We start from the raw sequence: 15522 nt of genomic DNA, 5'->3' as shown, positions 1-15522 counted from the left end.
CTGCCAAATCTGGGAAGCTAGCTATTATGTAGAGGGCCTTTCTAGCAGTGACCCCCCAATTGTGGAACACAACACCCCCATCCCCAAGAGAAGTCAAGGCTGAGGTCTTTCGGGGACTCTGTGAAGCCTGTTCTATTGTGGTTGTTGTGGGTTTTTCATGCTCTTTGGCCATGTTCTGAAGGTTGTTTTTACTGACGTTTCGCCAGTCTCTGTAGCCAGCATCTTCAGAGGACTGGAGTAGGAACTCAGTCCATGCTCCTGTCCACTGAAGATGCCGGCCACAGAGACTGGCGAAACGTCAGGAAGAACAACCTTCAGAACACGGCCAAAGAGCCCAAAAAACCCACAGCAACCACCAGATCTCAGCTGTGAAAGCCTTCAAGAATACCTGTTCTATTGCCTTCGGCTTTTTAGTTCCCCCGTTTTTAAAAACAATGCTTATGCTTTTTCAGTCTTGCCACTGCTCTTGGATTTACTTTTGTTTCATTCTCTTTTATTGGCCAGAATCTTGTTGGTGATTTTGTTGTTTAGTCGTGTCCAACTCTTTGTGACCCCATGGACCAGAGCACGCCAGGCCCTCCTGTCTTCCGCTGCCTCCCGGAGTTGGGTCAAATTCATGTTGGTCGCTTCGATGACCCTGTCCATCCGTCTTGTCCTCTATCTTCCCCTTCTCCTCTTGCCCTCACATTTCCCAACATCAGGGTCTTTTCCAGGGAGTCTTCTCTTCTCATAAGATACATAAATTATCATGTACATAAATTAAATTGTGTAACTCATCACCATGAGCTGGGACTCACTAATTACTGATTTATTAGGGGAAACAACCAGTGACTTAAGATTTGCAAATTTGCCATGGTGAATAACATAATTTTACTCCTGTGCACCTAAATCTCCATCTGACTTTTGTAAATGAGCTTACATTTTAAGGCCAAGCCCCTGGTTCAGGTTGACCATGTATGCGTGTGGTTCCTCTTTCCATGCTTTTTCTATAAAAGAGCATTTACTACCTCCTTCCACAGGGGCTTCAAATGTTAACTGCAAGCCCAGAACTGTACTCAGCACTCCGCCCATTGAGCGGTTATTCTTCCCCCTTGCTAAGAAGGATTCTGGCCTGTGCTTTTCATTTCCATTTTGTGAACGACTCAAGAGCACTTTGGGAGTTGAGTGGCTTTAAGAATGTAAAGAAATACAGTGTGCAGACAACCTAAGATCTGTTGCCTTCTCCAGCTTGGCTTCCTCCTGATGTTATAGACTACAGCTCCTATCATCCCCCATCCTCAGCCATGCGGGCTGCAGCTGGAATCCCAACACCATTTGGAGGTCCATTCCCCATCGCTGGTGTAATAAAAAGAACACACAAAGTTGATGGAAAACCAGAACGGTGGAAACAGTAATGTGAATTTAATCACAGGGCAATTAATTTCACACATACACACACACACGATCAAACACGCAGCATTAGGCTCATTCATTAATGTCTTCTGACAAATGAAGAGGGGCTCATTCTAACTATCTCCGCGCCTTCTCTGTCTGCATGCACAGTGTCCACACGTCTGGTGGTTCAAAGAAATTCTACTGCCCTTCAGATTATAAAAGTTGTCCCTTTGTTCTGTTTCCCTAGCTTCACTTTCAAGTAATCCAAACCGTGGCAGACTTTCAGTAGTTTAAGAACAGGGCTCCCGGGGGACCCAGGTAGCAGAAGCTCATTAGTAAAAACATGGTTGAAAAAGGTTCATATTTTCCTCCTCTCTCCACAAATTTCTTCAAACAAGACATTAAAAAAAAAACAGCATACTGGCTTCGCAGCACATCTGCTGGGACCAAATAATCTCTTAACGACTTTTTTAAGTGTACAAATTCTATCTCAAACAGGAAGTCACACTTGTAGAAGGACATCCCCCGCCACGTGTCCATTTTTCGAGTCTTTGACACAAACTGTTTCCATGATCCCGATCACGGCAGAATTAAAAGTCCTCTGGAAAACGGTAAAAAAAAAGGTTCCAGCCTCTCTAAAATCACCGAAGAAAAGGTTAAAATCACAAGGGACTTGGCACAACGATTCGCATCCACTGGGAAATGCTTCAGTGGTTGTTCTTGGCTGCCTCTTTGGCCGCAATAATCAGAGGAGTGAGGCTAGACAAGGGCTTGGCGATTTTCAGGAACTGGTGCTGCAAGGGAAGAAGACGAAATGCTTTAGCACTGGGGAGAAACTAACCCACACTAGCCAACGATGGCACTTATAGAGGCAGACTAGTCATAAATGAAGAATTGGTTTACATTCTTTGCAATGTATCACGTACAGTGGTGCCTCGCTAGACGACTGCCTCGTGGGACAAAGAATTCGCTAGACGATGGGTTTTCGCAAAACAATGGTTTCCTATGGGCGATTTTCGCTAGACGACGATTATCCCCATTGGAATGCACTGAGTAGCTGTCAATGCATTCCAATGGGGACCCGCGCTTGCAAGACAATGTTTCCCTATGGACGATTTTCGTTACATGAAGAGTTTCTCGTTGGAACGCATTGAATAGACTTCAATGCATTCCAATGGGGAACCGCGCTTTACTAGACAATGTTTTCGCAAGACAGCTATATTCGCGGAACGGATTAACTTCGTCTAGCGAGACACCACTGTATTACATTCTTTGCAATTATCAACTAACTAAATCCTCTCTAGTAGTCGTCAGGCGTGAGGCTTTGGGGATTTTCTTGCACTGCAGCCCCCGGAATTAACCAAGAATTCCCCAGCCAGAATTTTGAGAGCTGCAGTCAAGAGATTTAAGTGCATAGAAAGGAGGGTTTTTTTTAGCACTCACCTGGTAAGCCTCTTGAGTGATCATCTGCCTCTGAAGGAGGAGGAAATGGGTAGGAGCAGCTAAACTCCAGGGATGCTACAAAGGTTATGGGACTGATAGTTCCTCTGTCCATTAGGCTCACTCTTAAGAAACAATCTGGCAAATTGTGAGATTTCCACTGCAGGAAATCCAAAAGTTCAGTTGTCATCTGATTCTACCTCAATTAGCATCTGTTACCTGATTCTCCCTTATTCTGCCCTGAGTTACGCCGTTTCTCCAAAAATCAGACCTAACCTGAAAATAAGCCCCAGTATGATTTTTCAGGATGCTCGCAATACAAGCTCTACCCCAAAAATAAGTCGCAGTGAAATGAAAGCCCGCCCTCCATCCAGAAGAAGAGAACAGGACTGTGAATAAATGTAGATGGTTGTACATGAAAAAAATTAAAATATCCCCAGAAAATAAGCCCTAATGTGTTTTTGGAGCAAAAATTAATATAAGACCCTGTCTTATTTTCAGGGAAACACGGTATTCAGCTGCAATTCCATCCCACGAGGTGAAGAAAGGAGCAAAGAATACGCCACTAGACAAGATCCTGTCGTTTAAGGTAGTAAACTGCACTAGAGTGAGCCCATTGAATCCACGAGGATTTGGTGAGTCAATTCCACTGATCTGAATGGGCCGAATCTAATGGAGCCTTACCTTAGCACCCCCTGCCACTGTCACTGCGAGGCTCCCAAATTTGGACAGAGCAGCAGAAAGTTTACGTTGGTATCAGGAGTTGGATGTGACCCTGGTTAATTTGGGAATGCCAGTATTTATTTATTTATTTATATTGGATTTCTACCCCACACATCTAGACCAAAGGTCAACTCCATAGGGTTCTTCCCCATCTCAAAAAGTTGCGTACACTGGTGCAAACAAATGAACACTCCCCTTGCAAAGGATTTCGATAAAATGAGGGTTACCTGAAGGAGTTCTTTTGCTGATCCCCGCTTTTCCACATCCATCTCAAGGCAGTGATTCAGGAAGTCTCTAAATATGGCAGAAAGTTTCTCTGGATTCTGCAGTTCTGGGGTGCCATTGGTAGCAATGAGATACAAAGCCTTAAAAATAAAAACAACCACCATACGTATGAGAAGGAAAGAGAGTCCAGTTTGTGTTTTATTGTACGCCCAAAGCATGAGAGACAGAAACACAAAGACAGTGACTTTGGAAATTGGAAAGCAAATATGAAGTGACCGTGCAGACAAAAATGGATCGTGGGGCTCGCTGTGACCCTGGAGGCTGTTAGACATACTCCTCGTGAATCACGGTATGTGTACCCAATCAACAATGCCATACCGTTTGCTACATTTAAAAAGAAAAGTCATGCTATGTTGGACTATAGCTGCAGTGAAGTCACAGGTATGCATCCAGGAGAAACACATGGCTATGCCAAAGTAATAAAACTGGGATCTTCAGGTGACAGGTGGAGGATTCACAAGACTGAACACCTCCCCATAATGTGTGTTGCCAAGAGCAAGTCAATATATTAGGTGTAAGTCCAGAGTAGAATCATTCCCACCCACCACCACCACCAAACATACTAGTTTTCTACATCTGAAATTTTCTTCTCCAAATTAGCATGCCATCATGTACCTTAATCTTCGCTACAGAGTCGGTTCAGTGCAGTGATCAAAACATGGCATTGGAACTTGGGAGGATCTGGCTGAAGGGAACCCCGAAGTTCACTGGTCAGCACCTTATGTAGGCTGGTATAAATGCAACAGCAGGAATCACAGCAGCAAATTGCTCCCAATTAAAGAGTCACTAGTTGTATTCCTCATTGCCCCCCAGCAGTGTCGTTCAGCCTGTGACAATTCACTACTGTGACTTTCTCCATTACATATTGACCTCTATATATAAGCCACAGGATTCGGGACACTTGGAAACCTTGGGCCAGTTATATATTCTCTCTCAGGCTGATCTACCTCATAGGGTTGTTGTAGGAAATAAGGGTGGAGAAAGACACATACAGCCCATTGCGCTCAGCTGCTGACCCTCCAAACTTCACCAACACCTGGCATGAACCACGTGGCCCTGCCTTTTGTTGCTGCTGCTGATTTTTCTCTTACTTTTTTCCTTGCTGCTGGCAATTAACAAAGGCTCTTTTCCATTTCAATAATTAACGTAACGAAATGATTGATTAACTCATTTGTGACTCATGCTTTCCCCACATGTCACGCTATTGATGTTTGTTGTGTTACTGCTAAGCTTTGTTATTGAATGCTTTATTTGTTTATTATGAATGTGTACTGATCTTTCTTCAGTAAGATGATTTTTTTCTGTTCTTGTAAACGGCTTTGAGCATATGATTTATGGAAAGGCTCGACACGAATAAAATGACTGATTTGAGAAGGGATGACGACAACATTCAGCAGACAGAGACAGGCTTTTATGATTTCAGAAAGAGCTAACATTCTCTCTACGGCGTGCAGAACACACGTAGGAAACCGCATTTTATAGAAAGTTTGAAACCCCCGTCTTTCTTAGATTTTACGAAGCTTTCTGTTTTTAGACCTAAGTAGACATAAGCATTTGTAAACCAGATTATTGAATATAGCAGGAAACAGGAATAAATCATAGTGTCCTTACAATCAATCATTTGGATTAAGGTATTTGATTAATCATTTTCAGGATTTTGACGTGAACTAGTATAGGAGGGAAAGGCTATGTTTTGAGAACCACCCCAGAGAGGTCAGGAAACAGAAAGAGAGAATAACCTTAAAACGGCAGAGCTGGAAGGGACCCTATGAATCATCGACTCCATCCCCTGTCAAGAAGGCCCAGTGGGGAATTCGAACTCCCAACCTCTGTCTCTGCAGCCAGATGCCTTAAATGACAGAAGTTCTGAACTGGTCAGTGGGGCAATGCTTCTGGCCCTTGAAGAATGACCATAGACGTGAATTGTCCAAAGGTGTTAGAACATTGACTGGTACATATGATTAAATAACTTAAGTGGGCTGATAAAGATTGTTAGGCCACCCTTAAAATAATTAGGCTTAATTAAGAGGTGTCAAATTGGTCATAGAGGGGGAATCAAAGCTACGGCCCTCAGTTCAGAACTGAGGCTCACTCGCTTACTTTGTCTTATAAGCGTTCTATGATTCTTTAGTAAAAATGTTGAACCTCTTAACGCCTGGAATGCCTTATTTGTTTTTGTTGAAATTGCTATGTTTACGGTAATAAACATTTTTGTTGTTGTTGTTTATTTAAGTCTTGTCCGACTCTTCGTGACCCCATGGACCAGAACACGCCAGGCCCTCCTGTCTTCCACGGCCTCCCATAGTTGGGTCAAATTCATGTTGGTCGCTTTGGTGACCCTGTCCAACCATCTCGTCCTCTGTCGTCCCCTTCTCCTCTTGTCCTCACACTTTCCCAACATCAGGGTCTTTTCCAGGGAGTCTTCTCTTCTCATGAGATGGCCAAAGTACTGGAGCCTCAGCTTCAGGATCTGTCCTTCCAGGGAGCACTCAGGGTTGAGTTCCTTCAGAACGGATAGGTTTGTTGTCCTTGCAGTCCAGGGGACTCTCAAGAGCCTCCTCTAGCACCACAGTTCAAAAGCATCCATTCTTCGGCGGTCAGCCTTCTTTATGGTCCAGCTCTCACCGATTCTCCACTCTGTCTCTTTGACCAGGGCTAGACTTGATGATGCATAGAGTTTGAAACCAGAAGGTAGACAGATGATCCAAGGCTTCATGAAGAAGTAGAAAGGAGACAGCAGGGCCTCCTTTCACTCGGCCAGTCATTCAGACAAACCCTAAGGCCACCAGGGATTTGATTCCAAAAATATCTTTCTTATAATTTAAGCATGAGGAAATGCAGAAGATTGCCTTAAAGCAGCTCAGATTATTTTCTCCAGCATCGCCTGTCCGAAGTGCAAGTGTCTCACCAGGTAAGGAGCTGTTCCTCTGAGATGTCATCAATGCTGGTGACAGAACTTGGGTCCTTCTGAACATAACAGTTTTATTACTGAGCAAGGACCCGCTTCTCTAAGCTAAAAGGAAGGCCAAGCATGGCTCAACTCTAAATGGGAAACGACCTGGAGATCGCCTCCTGGAAAGAAAGAGCCAAGCCAAAAGAGAAATTCTGTCAAAGCTTACCCTCAGGGGATTCTCATTGAGGTATGGAGGTTCCCCCTCAATCATTTCGATGGCCATGATCCCTAAGGACCAGATGTCCACCTTGGGCCCGTAAGCTTTCCTCGTCACCACTTCAGGAGCCATCCAGTACGGCGTTCCCACCATGGTGCTACGTTTGCTCTGCTCGGGAGTGATTTGGGCACAGAAACCAAAGTCAGCTGCAGAGAAGAAGAAACCATGAGCTCAGACCATTCCATAAACTGACTGTCTAAAGCTGGAGAGGGAGGAATGAAGCCGGTAGGTGGCACTTGATCCGTGGAGCCATTTATGAAGTTCCCTGTCGCCCTTGGGTCTTCTTGTCCCCGATTCTCAAAAACCATGTTGCTCAGAAAGTCCTTTAGAGCAGTGGTCGCCAACCTTGGGCCTCCAGATGTTCTTGGACTTCAACTCCCAGAAGCCTTCACCACCACTTCTGCTGTCCAGGATTTTTGGGAGTTGAAGTCCAAGAACATCTGGAGGCCCAAGGTTAGAGACCACTGCTCTAGAGCAGAGGTCCCCAAACCCTGGTCCGTGGCCTCGTGCAGGACTGTGGCCATGGCAGGACCGGGTCGTGGAGACGGATCTCCACCCACCCCGCCCCACCCCACCCACCCACCCAGCCCACCACCTGCACACACGGGCGTCCCACCCAACCACAAGTGCTCCCTGCCCCTCTGCCTGTGCACCCCACCTCCCCATGAACAGACCCTACCCCCTCAACCGGTCCGCAACTCAGAAAAGGTTGGGGACCACTGCTCTAGGGCATGTACAATGGTGCATTTCTGGCATGCATACATCAGAACCCCGATACCCAACTACATTTTACATTTTCGTGTATACATATATATTTTTGTCACTACAGTATGGAAGAGGACCTTTTTCAATTAAGCACCCTTTCCCCCCAGCTAATTGTATTTTTTTTAGTTAACAAAAATCCTCTGTACCAAATTTTACATTGCATTAATTTTTTTAAAATGAATTTGGAAAAAAACCCTATAAAAATTAAGAAAAATGTTTAAAAAAATTGAAAAACCTATAAAAACTAAACATGCAAATTAGGAGTGTTGCCTTAAGCTCCTTGGAGGAAAAGTAGGATATATGTAATATATGTGGAATAAAAAATTCCAATAAAAGTAATATTTTGAGTTTCTAGTTCCTACAGTTCTCTTGTATTCCCCCATCCACATACTTAGCTTGACAGAGCCATCCATTCCTAGTAAGATATTGTCACTTTTGATATCCCGGTGAATGACCTGGTTGGAATGGAGGAATTCCAATGCCTGAAGACACTGCAGAGAGAGAGAGAGAGGGAGAGAAGGGGAAAATATACCCTGATAATTAATGAAATAAGGAACATGGAAAATGATGGAACTATAGAGAGGAGAAATGTATAAACGGGTTGCTTGATACCAAGTCACACTACAACAGATGGGGCAAATTTTGTTGAGTTGTCACCCCTAAGTCGTGTCCACTCGGCCATTTAAGGCACAGATGAGACGGTCTGCAGTAGAAACACCAACCCTTCTTCGTAAAAAGGAAGCAAGAGCAGTCAGAACATATGTGTCTTTTTTATTTCTCCAAGAATTCACACAAAATGACTGCCATTGGGCAAACGCAGATTCCTTCTCTCTAGAACTCTGCAACGTACCTCTTCCCCATCAGGAAACACGGCAGGTCCCTGGAAATGAAGACGTACAATTAAAACTCTTACCTCCCGACACACGGCGGCGATCTGTCCTTCGTCCATGCAGGTTTCGGTCACCACGTCCGTCAAGGAACCGCCGGCCAAATACTCCATCACGACCCACAGCTCATCCCCCACGAGGTAACTGCGGGTAAGGCAGAGAAACAACAGAAGGGCCTTGTGTTACCTTTGCCGGCGTCCCCATAAACACACCTCTGAATGCCAAGTCTGAGAACAGAGTTATTTTTAAACACCCAATGAACCAGCAGCACAAACCGTCAGTGTTCGGGAGCCGCCAGAATGTCAGATATAGGTGGCGTTGGACCATAACGTTCGCCAGATGGCCAGCAGGAAATTCCTCCGTCTCCCTGACTCACCGGGAGGGTAAAATGAAAGGACACCTTGTGTTTAATCTATCAGAGCACCCAGGAGAGGGGGGGGGGAGAAAGACTCAGGGGCTGAAAAATAGAAGGTTTGTAAGGATAGTAAAGGTTTCTCCCTGCAGTGGAAAAAGAGCCGTTGCTTTTCTCGGTTCAGTTTTCAACCCAAAGGGAGACTGCCGCCAAGAAATCATGAAGGCAGCTGAGACTTGGAAGGGCAGCAATGAAGGAACTAGAAAGGTGGTTTTTCAAAATTATTTATTTATTTGAAATATTTTTACTCTGCCTTTCTCCTTAAAGACGACCCAAGGCAGCTTCAAGATCATCAAGGGTAAGGATGTGTCACTGGAGATAGTTAGGAGCAGCCATGCTGTCATCTTGTGTTGGTGAATTCCACAGTGTAACTATGGATTGTGTGTTGATGCAGGAACAGTGAATATCTTTCCAAGGAAATGGCTATCGAAATGATCTCCACTGGGGGGAAGGCAATACGCAGGCTGCCCTCATCTCCCAAAGGCATTATATGGGCATGTACAGTGGTACCTCGCTAGACAACAAACCCGCTAAACGGCAAATCTGCATAACGATGACTTTTTGCGACTGCTATAGCGATTCGCAAAACAGTCATTCAAATGGGCGATTTTCGCTGGAGGATGATTTGGTCCGTGCTTCACAGACCGTTTATTCGCAAGACAATGATTTCTACAGCTGATCAACAGCTTCGCAAAATGGCTGCCTATGTTTTCGGGTCCTATGCTTCGCAAGACAACCATTTTAACAGGTGATCAGCGCTTCGCAAAATGGCTGCCCTATGGGCGATCACAAAACGATGAGGTATTTTCCCCATTGGAACGCATTAAACGGGGAACTGGTTTTCGCACGACGATGATTTCGCTAAACTGATTTCTATGGAACAGATTATCATCGTCATACGGGGCACCACTGTAATAAAATCCCCAAGCCTTATTTCTCTCCAAGTATGCTGGTGTGCAGCTATGAACAAAGATATATTCAGTACTAAGATGATTATTAAACTTCCCTTCCCCATAAACTAAGAGCAGGCAATGTAGAGTAGTATCCCATTTCATTCTATGGGAAAACATGCATTGTTATGGTGGCCACGCAGTCAACATCACGGACAACAGAGTCCAGAAAAGTTACCTTTTTTGGACCGCAACTAGCTAAAAACCAAGCCAAGCTACAATCTGTCTAATGTTTAGAATAGCTCTGTGAAGTTTAGGAAGGACCGTAAATCCTCTCGGTCACATGCCTCCTAAATATGAGACGCTAAAGATAAAATAGCAAGGTTGGCTAACCCTGGTAGTCTGGAGAGCTGAAGCCCCAGGTCTTTTTGAGTAGCTGGTATCAGGCTTGTCCATTTTCTCTGAGTTTAAGCTATAGTTTTCAGACGTAGACAGGGGAGGAATGGATTTTCCCAGGAGCAATGCACAGTAGGACACCCGTATCTACAAGATCAGGATCAGCTGATTCACTTATCCATGGTTAAAAGAAAAATCCTAGAAATATGTTTTTAAAGATGAAGTTACCAGAACTGACCACTAGAGAAAGCAAGAGAGAATAGCATTTGCAATGTTTGCTATGATCCATATTTCTCAGCATCCACATGGGGTTTTGGAACTGAACCCCCATTGATATGGGGATCCTACTGTACTATTCTGACATCACTGAAGGAATTGCAATGTCATTTATCCAGACATTTCTTCATTCTATTACTGTATTATGCTCAATGTGTCTGTCCAAAAGTATCATAAGATCTTGACTTGATGATGATGATTTTAAGGAACTCATTGCATTGCTCATTGCTATATGCCAAGCCGTCTATCATCATCATTTTCTGACCATAAAACTAATCTGTTCTATTATTCATTACTGCCACAATGTGATGTTGTTAGCAGCATCCTAGGGGGGAAAAAAAGAGGAAAATACTTTATAATCTTCTAGCTCTACAGAAGCTGAATACCGATTGAACACGTTTGAATTCCAGCTGTCTGTCTTCGTAACACACTTCCAAGGCAGCTTACAAGAGTCACATAAAAGAAACCTCAAGTAATTCATGCCTTTGAGAATACAGAACTTCATATGTGAATTGTGACTGAAGAAGAGCAGCAAGGGGGCGAATAAAGAAGGAATTGCTTGTGGAACAACCAAAAGACAGCAATATAATCCCAAAGACAGCGTGAACAGAGTTACGCTACCAGCAGCTCTATCGAGGGTTCCTGTCCCACTGGGGCGGAAAGAAAGAAAATATCCGGAGCAGCGTGAATCTTCCTCTCTCACCAGAGAAAGAAGAGCCAAAAAAGAGCTTGAGCGCAAGATGGCAAGGAAAGAGCATCATCCTATGGCTATGACCTTCTGGCCAGCATCTGCTCAACGGACATCCGCTGGGAAGAAGGAGAAAAAGTGAGCACAACTATGAATGCAGATAAACGAATACTGTGGCAAAGCTGGGAATCTCTATTTGGTTTGCCTTTAAAAAAAAATAATAAGGAAATTAGTACATTATAAAGTTGCCAGAATAAACTTCAAAGCAAATAGTGGCCATGGATGTTCAAAAGCTGTAAGGCCAGGCTTGTTAAGAGAATAGACTGCTATAAGTGCATACCTGAATTTCTATGCTTTCAACAGATATTCATGCTGCGTTATTTATCTTAACGATATCCTGGCTCGGCTACAAGTCTTGGCTAAAGCCAGCAACTGGCTGCAGGTTCTCAACCGCACAAGCCCCTTGTCTGTTTTAATTTTTTTTTCCACTGAGGTTGGATCCTGGCATCAAGTTAACAAGGCCTCAGTGTATTCTGAACAGATGGGTTATGTTGCTGTAAAAACGACCACCCTATTTAGATTACGAAGCAGGAGACGAGAGATTTTTTTTTTGAAAGCTAACATCTTTGAAATCTGCTGTGTGGGTTGTTAAGAGGACAAAATGTTCCTCTAAACACCTGAGTCAACGGTTTAATTCGAAGTGGATTGGGTCAAACATGGGATATGTACATTTCTTTTACAAGAGACTGTTTTCTAAACAAGAATGCTATTGTATTCGCGAAGGCTCCTATTGAGATAGCACGAGAATGCTATTCCTTTCCAAAACCAATCGCTGCCACCGCCAGGCATAGGCGCTGTATATAAAGCCAGGGGTTCAGAAAGTTACAAAACTCTCCGAATCTCTGGTGGATTCTCGGAGTTGCAGCCCAAACAAGTTACTTTCTGCAAGCTCTGAATTTAGTGGATTTCATATATTTTCAAGAGTTTCCCCATGCGGTCCGTGACCCTTTGATGTATGGCAGAAATACTTTTATTTGTGGGTGGCTGTTCTGACTCTTCAGTTTGGTGTTGTTTTCTTGGTTTGATGGCTCTTGTGATTTCATTTTTGGAGTAGCCATTTGCCTTTAGGGATGGTTCAGATGGTTGAGTTCAGTGCTGAGAAATTGAGCTTCACAGTTCTGATTTGCACGGTCTGCCAGTGTTTTGATTATGCCTCTTTTTTGTCGTGGGTGGTGGTTGGAGTTTTTGTGTAGGTACCGGTCTGTGTGGGTGGATTTTCTGTAGACCTTGTGTCCCAATAGGAGGCCAGTTCTGCTTATGACCATGACATCTAAGAAAGGGAGTTGGCCCTCTATTTCTGGTGAACTGTATATTTGGGTGGATGCTGTTGAGATGGTTTAGAAATCCTTCCAATTTTTCTGCACCGTGGTTCCAAATTGCAAAGGTGTCATCCACGTATCAGAACCAGACTGTGGGTGTGAAGGGTGCCGAAGCCAGGGCCTGTTTTCCGAAATGTTCCATGTAGAAGTTTGCTATGACAGGGCTGAGGGGGCTGCCCATAGCCACTCCATCTGTCTGTTCCTAGAACCCATTATCCCACTGAAATTCATCTCCTCTTCCAACAGCCACCTTGGAATAAAGCCAATCTATGAACTATCTTAACACTTCAAAGAAAATGTTGTCTCAGTTGCTCTTCCTAAAAAATGTTTTCTAGCAGGAAGGGGACTTGATATACCTTCTCTGTTGACCACAGGAAACAGAGCAAGTAAACTGAAACAGTCAAAGAATTCCAGACATGTATTCTCGAAGGCTTTCACTGCCAGGATCTGATGGTTGTTGTAGGTTTTCTGGGCTGTCTGGCCGTATTCTGGAGGTTTTCCTTCCTAACGTTTTGCCAGTCTCTGTGGTTGACATCCTCAGAGGATAAGAGTCAGAAGACAGAGCACAGGCAGAGCACAGACAGAGTTCTGACTCCTGTCCTTTGAAGATGCTGGCCACAGAGACTGGCGAAACGTTAGGAAGAACAACCTCCAGGACATAGCCAAACAGTCCAAAAAAACTACAACAACCCATTTCAGACTTTTAAAAATAACACTTAGTTTATCTGGATGGATGATTCTCATTTGTTTTCCCCCTGTGGACAATTAAATAATCTGGTTTGGAACAGATTTCATATGTATAAAATCCTATCCTTTACTTCATCTCCAAAGGTTTATTTTCAGAAAACTGCCACCTCCCAAAGGAACCTGGGTTTTGTCTGTCTACAGTTTTCCTCAAGAGAGGTTCCAACCAGATTATTTATTTAAAACATGTCACGTCCTACCTTGTCACAGCTTCTCACTTGGTGAGGATAGTGGATGTCCAACTGAGGAGTTGTGATAAAGGAGCGTTTCCAGTAAGCTACATAGAGCTGTCAACATTGCTTCTTCCTGTGCCTTTCCCCAATGGGAAAGCTTTGTAACTTGCCATGATAATGGGGGATACCTGGCTCCATAATAAGACAAGGGGGAAGGATCTTGGAATTGTAGATCACAAGCTGACTATGAGCCAACCGTGTGATGTGGCTGCAAAAAAGGCCAATGCCGTTCTAAGATGCATTAATAGAAAGATAGTCCCGAAATCCCGCGAAGTACTAGTTCCACTCCATTCAGCACTGGTTAGGATGCATCTAGAGTCTTGTTTATCAATTTCATGATAATAATAATGGAGATTCTTGCAGAGGGATGGAGCTGGAGGGGGGGCGGCCTGGGATGCTGGAGGTGCCCCATCTCTGAAGGAAAAAGGAATCAACAGAGACATAGGTTCCAGGCTGTTTAGCCTCCTGGAAGGCGAGAGAGACCGCTATCAACCGCAGTTCAAGTCCACCATCCATAAGAACATTCCTCACACTTGATTTCCGTCTAAACAATAACCGACTCCCAAACCTCCTTTTCCCAAGACTGAAAACGCACCTGTCCAAATAGTTGACGATGTTGGGGTTCTTGTTTTCCCTCATGACAAGGATTTCATTGATGATCAACTCTTTTTTGGGCTGCTGCTGCAAGTTCATCTGTTTGATCGCCACCTGAAATGTCGGGACGGAGGAAGGAAGAGGAGGAGACCCATTACGAAGTTATTCCTTTCGTTATTCCTTCCCAAGATTGAATAAAATCCATAACCCGATGTGTTCAGCCTCCACAAGTGTGATTTTTCTGGGGGTAAACCTGCAACCAGGTTAGGATCATTTATCCCAGGAAACAATGCCCGGTTTCAAATGGAAGGCACACATTTTTATATACTTCATATCTCAGTGGCTGTAGCCATGTAGCATATTTATCCTTCCACCCATAGCTGAAGACCGGTTATTTTTTTTCAGGCAGGCTTTTAACAATCAGGATTGAAGCCCTGGAAGGCCTTTTTAAAGTTAGGATCATTTTTACTGTTGACTCACTTTTGTTTATTTAATTGTATTTTAATTAGTGTAGAGTTTAACTGGGTTTTTTTATGCTTAACTTATTATGTTTTTAATTCTAGTCTTTTAATACTTGGGTTTCCTTATTAGGCGGCCTAAAAATAAAGTACAATAAAATAAACATTCTGAATATTCCTTGCAGGTCTACGTTTGTAATTATCTGAGTCTTTTGGGTTCAAATATATGCCCCTTTCATCCCAAAAAAATCACTTTAGGCACAGAATCGGACAGCCACTTACCTCCTGCCCTGTGGCTACATCTATTGCTGTGTAAACAGTACCTGAAGCACTAAAAGAAAACAGAAGAGGGAAACCTTTAGTGAAAACTCTCATATATCATTTGCCAATCATATGCTTGCACATAATATTATGGCTATATACATTTCAGTATGCTGACTGGACAGCTGAGTGGTATCTGGCTGCGGAGCAAGAGGTTGGGGGTTCGATTCCTCCAGTGTGCCTCCCCAGAAAGAGCCAGCCTGGGTGGCCTTGGGCAAGCTGCTCAGTCCCAGAGCGCCCCTAGAGGAAGGGAGTGGTAATACACTTCTAAATATTCTCTACCTAGAAAACTCTGGCAAGGGTTGCCATAAGTCAGAATTGACTTGACAACACACAATGATGATGATGATAAATTTTGGTATCTAAGCCACCTAAAGTGAAGGGTGGTGAAGGAGCAATAAGCCCATCGTAGCTTGCAGGAGTATGATAGTGAAACGAGTGTGATCACCTGCATCTCTTGTAAATTTCTATTTCTAACTAAATGGAA

General features: G+C 43.8%; 1 protein-coding gene across 4 annotated transcripts in view; it reads right to left on the bottom strand.

Moving 5' to 3' along the window:
- Positions 1 to 1377: 1377 nt before the first annotated feature.
- The window catches only part of PAK1 (p21 (RAC1) activated kinase 1), a 99278-nt gene continuing 85133 nt past the window's right edge, over positions 1378 to 15522 (bottom strand). For all 4 annotated transcript variants that reach the window (XM_078390207.1, XM_020810954.3, XM_072993494.2 and 1 more), the window contains 7 exons: positions 14997 to 15045; positions 14258 to 14370; positions 8671 to 8788; positions 8149 to 8248; positions 6942 to 7138; positions 3765 to 3902; positions 1378 to 2168 (listed from right to left, as the gene is read on the bottom strand). In XM_078390207.1, the coding sequence (XP_078246333.1) occupies positions 2082 to 2168; positions 3765 to 3902; positions 6942 to 7138; positions 8149 to 8248; positions 8671 to 8788; positions 14258 to 14370; positions 14997 to 15045 (802 nt within the window). In that variant the 3' untranslated portion in view covers positions 1378 to 2081. The remainder of the gene's footprint in view (positions 2169 to 3764; positions 3903 to 6941; positions 7139 to 8148; positions 8249 to 8670; positions 8789 to 14257; positions 14371 to 14996; positions 15046 to 15522) is intronic.

Source organism: Pogona vitticeps, chromosome 3 (assembly GCF_051106095.1).
Source record: "Pogona vitticeps strain Pit_001003342236 chromosome 3, PviZW2.1, whole genome shotgun sequence".
Lineage (NCBI taxonomy): Eukaryota > Metazoa > Chordata > Lepidosauria > Squamata > Agamidae > Pogona > Pogona vitticeps.
Note: the sequence above shows the minus strand (reverse complement) of the source record. Positions and strands in the feature narration are given on the sequence as shown.